Below are 12,837 nucleotides of genomic sequence, written 5' to 3'. Positions count from 1 at the left end.
AGTAATATTCCCTGCACGGGATCCATGCCACAGCCAACGACCCATTGGTTGAAAACCGCTGGTCGATAAGAGACCCGAGTTTTCTTTTTTGTCTGGCGATAAAATATACATTTTTTAAAGCAATTTGCCCGCTTCTGAGAAAAATTCTTTCCTGTGAAAGTTAATGACTGTTATTATTACGCTTGTTTACCCAGCAAGGCTTCGCGGAGTCAAGATTTTTTTCGGTTTAGTCTGGCCAAGTTTTCGCAATAGGGGGCGATGTTTGTACTGTTGTGTGCGATCCCAATTGAGTCATTTGCAGGTGATTTTTTTTTTTCATTTGGATGTTTGGCCAATGCCACTTACACTGGGGTTTTTGTTGGCCATGGGGAGAAACTGGAAAACCCGGAGGAAACCCACCCAGAGGGGGGAGAGAGGTGTGCCTGAGTCAGGAACCGAACCAAGGCTCTTCTTGCTGCGAGGGGCGAGCATGTTGCCACCACGCCGCCCTAATTATCCCTTCCACAATTGGAAAACCTTGATTACCACCGGAGAAGAGACAGGCGTTGCGTATGCCACAATAGGGGCACCACAGTGGCAAGATGTCAACTACCTCGCCTGGTATACAGGAGGTCGTGAGTTCAATCCCGACCCTGACGCCTGTACATTTGGAGTTTGCGTGTCTCTCTCCCCATGGTCGCGTGGATTTTTCTCCAAGTCCTCCGGTTTTTCCCTCCACGTTTAGAATCTAACGTCACACGTTGCGAGTATTTGGCTGCTATACATTTCCACACGACGACAAGCCACTTCGTGATGAGCTTTCAATTTTGATGGCTAGGCCGCTTCTAAAAAAGAGCCATATAGCAGTTCGGTGGGGCCTTACCTGGTAAAATAAAAAAAATGTTGAGATATATTTTAAAAGAAGTGGCAGTTTTTTCTTAACGTTAAGAAAAAAACGCCACTTAAAAAAAAATTGCTGTGGTTTTCACACCTGATGATGATTGCTTGTGTTGCAATCGAAACCTCGTGATAATTTAATCGTTTTATTTTTATTATTTTGTTATTTCCCTTCTACGTGACTTTACCGAAAGAACCAAGAACATGAATCCCTGCAGTCACGAAAGCTTAAAATCGAAAAATGTTTCGAGTTTCGTTTATGTGCACGTGTTCCACTCTACGTGTAGACTTTGAAAAGCTGCAGCACGCTGGCCATGTCCAAAGCCGGAATTTACACAGATGGTCTCCTCTCCCGCACGCCCCCTTTGAAGCGCGGCGGCCAGCTGAGCCCATTGCAGCGACAGGTTTAAAATATATATGATTTTGCTCCCTTGTAACCCAAGTCGCCGTGGTGCGTGACGACGCATCCCCCCCCCCCCACCGTGCTGTGGACACGCGGCTACGAGATACGCGGGTAACCAGACTCCCCGGAATGCCGCTATAAACCACGCTCGCTCCTACCTCTTTACTTACCCTGCTGGAGTATCGGCCGCATCGATCTATCTTGCCTGCATGTGGCCGGACTTTGTGGACACGCGGCTACGAGATACGCGGGTGACCAGACTCCCTGGAATGCCGCTATAAACCACACTCGCTCTTACCTCTTTACTTCCCCTGCTGGAATATCGGCCGCATCGATCTATCTTGCCTGCATGTGGCCGGACTCGGGCGGCAGAATTTTTTTACAACGGGGGTACACCGGAGTTTGTTCGACAGGCAGAAGGGGGGGGTCGGGGGTCCACATGTGGTGAGGTAAAATGTGGGTACTGCCACCACTTCCAGGACGTCCGGACAGCCAGCGTACGGAGCTCCCTCTGTTAGAGGCCCCGTCTGCCAAGCAATTGCAGAGCTGCACCTTTATTTAACATTTGTTGTGCATCATCTTTTTTTTAACCTTCAACTACGAGTAATCGGGACGGGTCCCAGTGACTTTGTTGGCACCGAGTGAGCCGAACAGCCCGGGCCACGGCTGAGCGCGGAATCAGCGCGGCCACCTAATCCAGGCAAATCCTGCACGTCGCTCAATCGGCCCCTTGCGGGGAACGAATCGAGCGGGTGAGGGGGGCTCCAGCACTCTCTCTGTCTTTCCCCCTTTTCACATCGGACGTCGCGTCATCGCCCCCTAATTAATTACGCCCCCCCCCTCCCCTGAACCGTGGAGAGAACCACCCCCCCCCCCCCGGTGGCAACCGAAGGTTCGATGGGGGGGGGTAGACCGGGAAACTGCCGCGTGTTCACTTCCTAAATTAAGCTGGTGGTCTGGATAAGTTCCCGGAGAGCCTTTTGTACAGATGTGCAGAGATGGGATGAGTGGGCAATGATCGGGTTGGGGTGGTAGGGGGGCCGGGTCGTCTGCACCCGCGTACAGTATTTGGCTGCTGCTATACATTTCCACGTGATGATGATAAGCCACTTCGTTGAGCTATCAATCGTGATAGCGAAGGTCGCTTCTGAAAGATAGCTATGTAGCAGCTCAGCGGACCTTACCTGGTAAACAAAAAAACACATTCCTGCGGAGGGAGCTGGTAGGAACGTTGGGTTGCTCGGTCAATGGCCAGGGTCAACGGCGGCGTGGTTTATTCTTCAAATATGCCCGACTGTGAGGGCGGGCACAAGCCGGCGTGAGTAGGTTAAACGTTGAGTTTTATAAGGGCACCACGGGGTGACCAGCCCCTCCCCTCCCCACCCAGCCCCACCCCTCCCACCCCCCACCCAGCCCCACCCTTCCCACCCAGCCCACCCTTCCCACCCAGCCCCTCCCCACCCTTCCTACCCAGCCCCTCCCCTCCCAGCCCCACCCCACCCTCCCCACCCAGCCCCTCCCCACCCAGCCGCTCCCCACCCAGCCCTTCCCTGCACGACGGACGGACACAATAATCCCCTGTGGGCTGGTGTAACCAGGAGGTTCCTACCATTGAAATGTTTTAGTTTAGTTTAACATAATCAGCAACAGGTGTTGCAGGTAGTTGATGAGTGGATTGGATGATTGGGAATTAGCATGGATGGTAGAACTGCTTGTGGCTATGTAAGGACACAGCAGCAAGGCACGGCTAGGAGGTCTTCTAAAACTGGGGCGGTAGCTGCTGTGGTGGTAATGTTACGGTGGTTAAAATGATGACGTCACCCTGCTGCTGCTCTATTTAAGACCGGGAGCAAGTGAGGGCTGCACCATTCTGGCAAATTGCCCGATGATGCCGGATGATGTAATTACCAGCGAAACGTCGTACTCACAATTGTAAACGATGTTGATCCACTCTTCAACACACCGGTGGGCTAAAGCAGTGAACTTATTGTCTTTTGTCAACATGACACTTTTTTGCTGATTGGCCGTGTCGGGTGGTGGAGGGTTACGACACATTTATAAATAACGCGATCTAACCCAAAAAACGTTTATTATGAATTATAATGAAAATAAAGAATACAGGCGGTGTGCGGTTTGCGACGGTCCGATTTGCGACGTTACTATGACGCCTCCGTGGATCGGTTAACGACGCAGAAACTTGATTTACGACTCCAGTCGGTGTTAAATGCTGCAGCTCGTCTGATAGGAAACAGAAATGTGATCCGATCACGAGTTTGACACGTGGAGAGCAGCACTCGCTAACTATTACATACAGGATCGCGTACAAGTCATGCCTACTCATCTTCAAGAGTCGTTTCCATCAATCGTCGATCAGTGCGCACCAGCTGCAACAGACCCAGGTCGACTCCGACTACGATCCGCGGGCTCGCGGCGACCCGCTGCCGTACCCGCGTTTAAACCTCGTGCGATGCGGCCACCGCAGTTTCGGGGTCTCCGGCCCAAAAACCTGCTAGCTCACGGTCGGTAGCCACCCCTGAGTACAAGCCAGTTTCCGCAACAGACTCAAAACGGTGTTGTTTCAGAGAGCCAACTTTGACGTGTGATCAATGTGCATTCGTGATGGTCTGGACTCGTAAGAGTGTGAAATAACAAATGTCATTACTTCTATACTCTTTGGTTTTATCGGTAAAGTCACGTAGGTAAAAAGTAAAATAAAAAATAATTTATATATTTTTTAAATAGAAAATAAATATTCTTTTTTAATTAAAATAAAATAAGAATGCAATTTTTTTAAAATAAAAAATACATTTTTTTTTTACCTACGTGACTTTACCGAAAAAACCAAAGCGTATGGACCCTTGCAGTCACGAAAACTTCAAATCTAGAGTTATTACTTCTGACACAAGTCCCGGAAGCGTCGGCCCAGTTTCTGACATGACTTTGCGTGGAGCTTTTGTTTATTCTTGAGTGTTTGTGTATATGTGTGGATTCATCTTCTTGGTTCTTTCGGTAAAGTCACGTAGAAGGGAAATAATAAAATAATAAAAATAAAACGTAATAAAATACAATTCTCACGACGTTTCGGCCACAACGCAAGCAGCCGTCCGGCTGTGTGTGTGGATGTTTACCGAATTAAAAAACCCGTTAAATATGGCCAATTTAAAAAGGAAAAATACATCGGGCGAGTGATGTTTCTACCGTTTATGGGAAAATAACGATCCGGTTGACATGAATCTGATTTACACCCATGGGGTTTCCGTGTACGCATTGCTCAACGTCATGAAAGCTGGGACCGCCTGTATTATAGTCTACAATCTAGACTTGGCAAAGTTCTTTCCTACGCAATGCTGTGCACACCTTTGTGTGCGGTTATAGTGTTCTCGGATGTGCTGCTGACACGGAAGGTCGTGTCGCTAGGTTTAATGCAGGGAGTGATTTCCTACTCAAATTGAGCGTTTAGTTGGTGCTCATTTCCTGTCTTGATGGGCAGTGGGCACCACCCACTGAACGGTGTTTCCACAAACTCAATGGGCGGCGTTGCCACCCACTCATTGGACTGTTACCACCCACGAGAAGATGCTGCCATCCACCGAACGATGTTGCCACCTGCTGGATGATATTGCCACCCACTCGATGATGTTGCTACCCACTCACTGGACGATGTTGCCACCCACGTGACGATGTTGCCACCCACCCACTGGACCATGTTGCCACCCACCCACTGGACCATGTTGCCACCCACTGGACCATGTTGCCACCCACTCACTGGACGGTGTTGCCACTCACTGGACGATGTTGCCATTCACAAAGCTCATCGGATTCCTCCAGGACAAATACATAAAAATAAAGAAAGAGGGTCTATGATCGGCAGGTCGCTGGTGGTGGTGGTGGGGCTCAGTAGGACATACAGCTGATGTGCATCTACTGGTCATCTCAGTCGGCCAACCCATGGCACCTGGGTCTGTCCCGTGATCTGTCAGCAAGCCTTTGACACTTAACGTGTCCTCAAAGTGCACCTTGCCTGGCACAGGCGCCGTGGTGACGTCGCCGTCACTTAGTGGCGAATGGTGGGTAATGGTATTGGTGGTGGGGTAGTGTGGGTGCTTCCAGGATATTCCGCCAGTGTGGAAAAAGTAGAAAAAATATCCTCTAGACGGTGGTGGGACGGGGGGGTGGGTGGTTCTCATCCGTCAGCAGTGACGCGAGTAAGCAATTGCAGGGCTCCACCTTTGTAATTTTACGCAACGAACCATCCCAACTCTGCCGCTGTGGAAAATTGGAGGTCATCCCATCCCGTTCGGCGTTTGTGCCGTAATCTCGACCCGCTCTCGGCCCTTTGCCAAGTGCGTGGCTCAATAATTTATTTGAGGTCGTGTTTCATTCACACGAGGTGTATCCTTACGGACTGCGGCTGTCATTCATTAGTCATGGGTTTGAGGATTCGGTGTAGGGGAGGGAGGAGGGGGGGTTCAGCGTGGTTGGCGGTGGTGTCAAGCTTTTAGCTACGATATCGGTGACCCGCGCTCAATTTTTGTTGACGAATTTGCATTCCATTGGAACCTCATTTGGCAGTAAAAAATATGATAATTGTTTTTTTACCCTTCTATCTGGCAACAAAACTGACACATTTTTTACAAGGAGTCATGTTTACATAGACCACAATACCTGCAGTCATAATGCAAACAAAAAACATAACTCTGATAATGTGCACTGTCCTTGAAGTTGATTGGTCCACACCCGAGACAGCTTTCCAATGGTGTAAATGCTTACCCCGAGCTCTCATACTCTGATGGTGTATTGTCTTTGAGTTTACGTCATCTGGTCCAACCCATGTGAGACTAGGCTCTAAGGAAAGCTGTCTCGGGTGTGGACCAATCAACTTCAAGGACAGTGCACATTATCAGAGTTATGTTTTTTGTTTGCATTATGACTGCAGGTATTGTGGTCTATGTAAACATGACTCCTTGTAAAAAAGGTGTCAGTTTTGTTGCCAGATAGAAGGGTAAAAAAACAATTATCGAATTTGCATTAGTTTTTTTATTCTTACACTCGCTTTACCCCCAGCAGAGAGAGCCTCGTTTGAGTTTCAAGCCCTCTCCTTGAAGGAGACTCCTGTCAAGGTTTAGCAGTCAGGGAGGGGGGCATCGTTGCTGTTGCTACTGCTGTGTGCGATTCCATAATTGAGTAATTTGCAGGGTTTTCAAGAAATTCTGCAGTTGCCACGTTGGCGAGATGTGAACTCCCTCGCCTGGCATGGGAGGTCGTAGGTTCAATCCCAATCCTGACTCAAGCTGTTTATTTGGAGTTGCATATATCTCTCTCTCATCATCATCATCATCACGGTGGATAGGAGATGTTAACTCCCTCGCCTGGTATACAAGAGGCCGTGGGTTCCATCGCGACCCTGACGCGTGGATTTGTCTCTCTTATTCCCTTTGGTCGCGTGGATTCTTCTCCGAGTCCTCCGGTTTTTACCCTCAGATCTGGAATCGACGTCACGAGTTTAGAGGAGTATTTGGCTGCTGTATATTACCACGTGATTATGAGCTTCTGAAAAATAGTTTTCTTGCAGCTCAGTGGGCCTTTCTTGGTAAAATAAAAAGTAAAAATGATAGGGATGTTTGGCCAATACCATTTACATTGTGCGTGGTCTTTTTCTAGTTACCGGGCAGGAGTATCAGAATTTGTTAAAATCACGCCTGACGTGGCCCTTGGTAATTCCCCAATTAACTTTTGAGACTCCAGTTTTTGTGCCTTACACTGCTCGTTAATTTCACATTGGCCATTATTCCCCGGCGCGGTTTAGGATCGCGCTCGTGCACACGTGACGGCGCTTGTTTTAAAATCTGCGGAGGCGTTTTTATTAACGCGGCCGATTTACGAGATGCGGACGATGCTCTTGTTACGCGCGCGGTCGGTTTGTTACCAACGCACCCGTTGTTGTCGCGTGCGCTCACGGTATGGGGAGCGGTAGGGTAGCGGCAGAGGTCGCAACCGGGTACCCGATACCCGTACCCTACCCGATACCCGGCTACCTGTACCCTACCCGATGCCCGGCTACCCGTTTGCGACCCTGGTGCGGCCGGGTACGGGTAGACCGTGACTCACTGGTGAGTAACTGTTTGTCACTCATTTCCCAACGTCTTGTCTCTTCTCACAATTCAAGTTCCTAGAATCAACCCACCCGCGCCTGCAACATGGCTTCATCCCAGAGGTCGCAATCAGGTACCCGATACCCGTACCCTACCCGTACCCAATCGGGTACGGGTACCCAATCGGGTACGGGTAGGGTACGGGTACGGCCGGGTACGGGTACCCGTTTGCGTCCCTGGTGCGGCCGGGTACGGGTAAGGAATCAAAACCCGTTTGCGACCTCTGGGTAGCGGTTAGCGCGCTTCGCTACGAACCCAGCGACCCGAGTTCGATTCCCGCTCACGGCCAACGCCAGTGACGATTATCTGAACCGGTCGTGGGCCTCCCTTAGGTCGACTTAGCCCGAAATTAGTACCTGGTGTGGTGTGTAAACATCGCCACTGGGGAGACAAAGGCGGCTGGGCTTGGCGCAGGCCACCCACCCCCTCATGTGCCACAGTGTCGGCCATCAGAGGTGCTTGCCAACAGCACTTTTCCCAACAGTCTGTTAAGGCTACACAGGCGATCTTTGTCTTTACTGATGATATTCAGCTCTGCGTGATCCCGCGCTCTCGCCAATTTGCCAACGCGCTTGCTCTCAGCTCTTGCTGCTGCCTCCCGCTAATGGCTTCATTAGTTTATGGAGAACAATAATTGGCAATAAAAATGTTGCCTATTTTTATCGGCTGCCGTTATTCGTTGAGCGGGCATCCGTGCGAGGGTCACGTGGCCGTGGTGGGGGGCTTCGTTTACTGGAATACGTGTTTACGTTTTGGTGGAATGTTCTCCCCATATCACGGAGGCTTATGCAATAAAGTAAATTTAAAGTATCTCCGATTAGCACGTATGGTGCAAAATAATTTCAACATACTTGTATACAAAGCAGATTGTTATTTCATTTCTATTATTATGATCATTTACCCAGGAAAGCCTCACTTAGCCATGGTGATTTCAAGGTGATGAGATGTTAATTACCTCGCCTGGTATACAGGGGGTATAAAAAATCACGTGGATTTTTTTTTGCCGGGTCCTCCGATTTTTCCCTCCACATTTAGAATCAACATGACACGTTTTAGAGTACAGTAAAACCTTGGATTGCGAGCATAATTCGTTCCGGAAACGTGCTTGCAATCCAAAGCACTCGTATATCAAAGCACTCGTACATCAGTTGTGGTCACGTGACGCTCGACAGACAAAGCGTATACGTACTACTCGTATTGCAAGACCTCGCTCGTTTATCAAATTAAAATGTATTAAAAAAATGTGCTCGTCTTGCTAAACACTCGCAGAACAAGTTACTCGCAATCCAAGGTTTTACTGTATTTAGCTGCTGCACATTTTTCCACACCGTTGAGCTATCGTTTGTGATAGCCAGGTCGCTTCTGAAATAGAGCTCCATAGCTCGTTGCGCCTTACCTGGTTATAATAGTCTCCTTCTTGGTTCTTTCGGTAAAGTCACGTAGGGAAATAATAAAATAATAAAAATAAAACATAATAAAATAATAGATTTTATTATAAAAGATTGTATTGTGTTTTATTTTTATTATTTTATTATTTCCCTTCTGCGTGACTTTACCGAAAGAACCAAGACGATGAATCCCTGCAGTCACGAAAGTTTTAAATCGAAATATAATAGTCTTGTTGTAGGATGGTGCGGCCAGGTCTTTACAGTGTTGCTTCTTGATAATCCGAATTGAGTAATTTGCAGGTAATTTTCCAGCATTAGGATGTTTTGGCCTCAATAGCGGTTACATTGTGTGATTTGTTTTAGCTACGGGAGGAAACCGGAGAATCCGGAGGAAAAACCCATGCAGAACAGGGGAAGTACAAACTCCACTGGCTCACATTCACCCATTCTCACGCACTTACCCAACACTGTGCAGAACAGTGGGAGAACACACTTGTTAGACACTCACACCGCAGAGCAGTGGTATAACACACACACAGATTCACCCACACACTCGCTCATTCACTCATACACTGTCACACACTCGCTCACACTCTGCAGAACAGGGGGAGAACGTGTAATAATACCATACCTGTCAACCCATACGGTTTTTTACCCCGTGTTTTTTGTATGGGAAAATGTAGTTTTCAAGTCCATACGGCGTACAGCCGTTTCAATACGGGGCGGAAAAAAAGTTTGTCTATCGGTTTGTGTTTCTCCCTTGTGATGGGACTTTGTCGGGTGACCCTTGAGATTTATTAGGGCACGGGGAGAACAATGAGGTCTGAATTGGTCTGTAATGAGGTCGGCACTGATTGGTCTGTATTGAGGTAGGCACTGATTGGTCTGTAATGAGGTAGGTATTTAATACCCTGATTTAAGTCTCCCCCTTTTACGACGTTTCACAAATACGTGTCCGCTACCCGATTAGCGTCGCTTCATCCCCCACACACATTCACGTCGCTGACAGCATCATCCGTCCTTTCTCATATCCGCCACGTCTCCTCGGGCCTTTCCCTATCAGACAAAGGTCCCCCGTATAGCCTTAATAGACTTCTGAAGAAGGGGCCGTTAGCGCGTAGTATTTCACGGTGATGGTGGTTGAACAACAGTGTGGACAAGACGAAAAAGTCACAGGACGTGCAGCACCGTGGGACGTGGTGATGGATGGGCGACGTGGCGACTGACCGCCAGCGAGCGAGCGAGAGAATCCTGAGCGGGTGCTCGCTCATCAATCAACCCGCGACCGCTTTACGTTTCTACGGGAAGAAAATAAATGAGTGGAAGCCGGTTTGTTTTTACTAAGCGACTCCGGCACCTCACGGTTGTTGTTAAGGACGTGGCCCTGGGGGAGCCACACGTACCACGTGACCTATCAGACAAAGGTCCCCCGTATAGCCTTCATAGACTTCTGAGGAAGGGGCCGTTAGCAAGCAACTACTATGGTACGCCCAGAACCAGTTCAGATAATCTTAGAAATATATAAATATTCAAATATATTTTCACTCGTACATGTTACATCTATACCTATTTATGATATATTTATTTACATATACCAACATTTATAGATGGTAATACCCCGATTTACGTCTGCCCCTTTTATGTCTTTTCGCAAACACGTCTTCACTTTATTATGAACACCGCTGCACGATTTGCGTCGCCTCATCCCCCACACACTCACGTCGCTGACGGAATTGTCCGTCCTCTCTTATTATCCGTCGCCTCTCAGCCTTCCAGTACGACTACTACTATCCACGACTGCTACCCACTACTACCACCTCCCACTGCTACCCTGTAAATTGCTTTGATTGACTTTGTTTCGATATTCGTCGTCGCACCTTTCAGGAACGCATCCCCCTCCACCGATGTAAACCGGGGTATTCCTGTATATTTTATTTATCTGATTTTAAACTGAACAATTTTAATTTTACCAGGTAAGGCCCACAGAGTTGTACAGCTTTTTTTCAGAAGCGACTTGGAATTGATAGCTCAACGAAGTGGCTTATCACGTCGAATTTTGTCGCATGTTTCCAACTGTAGATGGAAAAACCGTAGCACCCGGAAAAAAATCCACACGAATACAGGGGAGAGAGACACGCCAACTTCAACTATACAGCAGGCTTCAGGGTCGGAATCGAACCCACGTCCTGCTGCATACCAGGCGAGGTAGTTAACATCTAACCACCGTGATGGTGATGAAAGAGAGACACGCAAACTCCAAATATACAGCAGCAGGCGTCAGGGTCGGAATCGAACCCACGTCCTGCTGCATACCAGGCGAGGTAGTTAACATCTCCTAGCCACCGTGATGGTGATGAAAGAGAGACACGCAAACTCCAAATATACAGCAGCAGGCTTCAGGGTCGGAATCGAACCCATGTCCTGCTGCATACCAGGCGAGGTAGTTAACATCTAACCACCGTGATGGTGATGAAAGAGAGACACGCAAACTCCAAATATACAGCAGTAGGCGTCAGGGTCGGAATCGAACCCACGTCCTGCTGCATACCAGGCGAGGTAGTTAACATCTAACCACCGTGATGGTGATGAAAGAGAGACACGCAAACTCCAAATATACAGCAGCAGGCGTCAGGGTCGGAATCGAACCCACGTCCTGCTGCATACCAGGCGAGGTAGTTAACATCTCCTAGCCACCGTGATGGTGATGAAAGAGAGACACGCAAACTCCAAATATACAGCAGCAGGCTTCAGGGTCGGAATCGAACCCATGTCCTGCTGCATACCAGGCGAGGTAGTTAACATCTAACCACCGTGATGGTGATGAAAGAGAGACACGCAAACTCCAAATATACAGCAGTAGGCGTCAGGGTCGGAATCGAACCCACGTCCTCCTGCACACCAGGCGAGGTAGTTAACATCTCCTAACCACCGTGATGGTGATGAAAGAGAGACACGCAAACTCCAAATATACAGCAGCAGGCGTCAGGGTCGGAATCGAACCCACGTCCTCCTGCATACCAGGCGAGGTAGTTAACATCTCCTAGCCACCGTGATGGTGATGAGAGAGAGAGACACGCAAACTCCAAATATACAGCAGCAGGCGTCAGGGTCGGAATCGAACCCACGTCCTCCTGCATACCAGGCGAGGTAGTTAACATCTCCTAACCACCGTGATGGTGATGAAAGCGAGACACGCAAACTCCAAATATACAGCAGCAGGCGTCAGGGTCGGAATCGAACCCACGTCCTCCTGCACACCAGGCGAGGTAGTTAACATTTCCTAGCCACCGGGATGATGATGATGAGAGAGAGAGAGACACGCAAACTCCAAATATACAGCAGCAGGCGTCAGGGTCGGAATCGAACCCACGTCCTCCTGCATACCAGGTGAGGTAGTTAACATCTCCCCAGCTGCAGGGCGGCGGTTAGGTTGCGTGCGGAGTCTGGAGAGAGAAGATGGGGGGGGTTGAGTTGAGGGGGGGGAGACGTGGCGTCCGCCTTCTTCTTCCGGCTTGACGCATCCGGCCTCTCACTCTGTCGTCGCCAGGAGCTGGAGTTCCACGGCGTGATGCGCTTCTACTTCCAAGACAAGATGTCTGGCAACTTCGCCACCAAGTGCATCCGCGTGTCCAGCACGGCCACCACGTCGGACGTGGTGGAGACGTTGAGCGAGAAGTTTCGCCCGGACATCCGCATGCTGACGGCGCCGCGGTACTCCCTCTACGAGGTTCACTCCAGCGGAGGTGAGAGGGAGGGAAGGGAGGGGGAGAGGGAGGGATAAGAGGGAGGGATGAGAGCATCAGTGGAGGAGATTCAGGGTTAGGGTGTGATTAATAATCATGATGTCGATAATAATACTAATTTGTAATGCGCGCAGTGTTAGTTCACTCCCGCAAAGAGAGCGAGAGAGAGACAGAATTAAGGGTGTTGTACAAGTGGTTGCTGTTGGGTGTTGTTTGTTAATCCGTTTGTGGCGGTGTTGACAAGTGCTGTGCTGTTCCAGCGTTGTCGTTGCTGT

The 12,837-nt window shown here is 49.1% G+C and overlaps 1 protein-coding gene across 1 annotated transcript in view; it reads left to right on the top strand.

Moving 5' to 3' along the window:
• Positions 1–12,837, top strand: part of LOC144735742 (afadin-like) — a 209,275-nt gene that overhangs the window by 53,001 nt on the left and 143,437 nt on the right. Inside the window, 1 exon segment of the mRNA XM_078618239.1 lies at positions 12,367–12,562. Within this exon segment, the coding sequence (XP_078474365.1) occupies positions 12,367–12,562 (196 nt within the window).

This window comes from Lampetra planeri, chromosome 57 (genome assembly GCF_965212315.1).
Source record: "Lampetra planeri chromosome 57, kcLamPlan1.2.h2, whole genome shotgun sequence".
NCBI lineage: Eukaryota > Metazoa > Chordata > Hyperoartia > Petromyzontiformes > Petromyzontidae > Lampetra > Lampetra planeri.
This window is presented reverse-complemented; position numbering and strand designations above follow the sequence as displayed.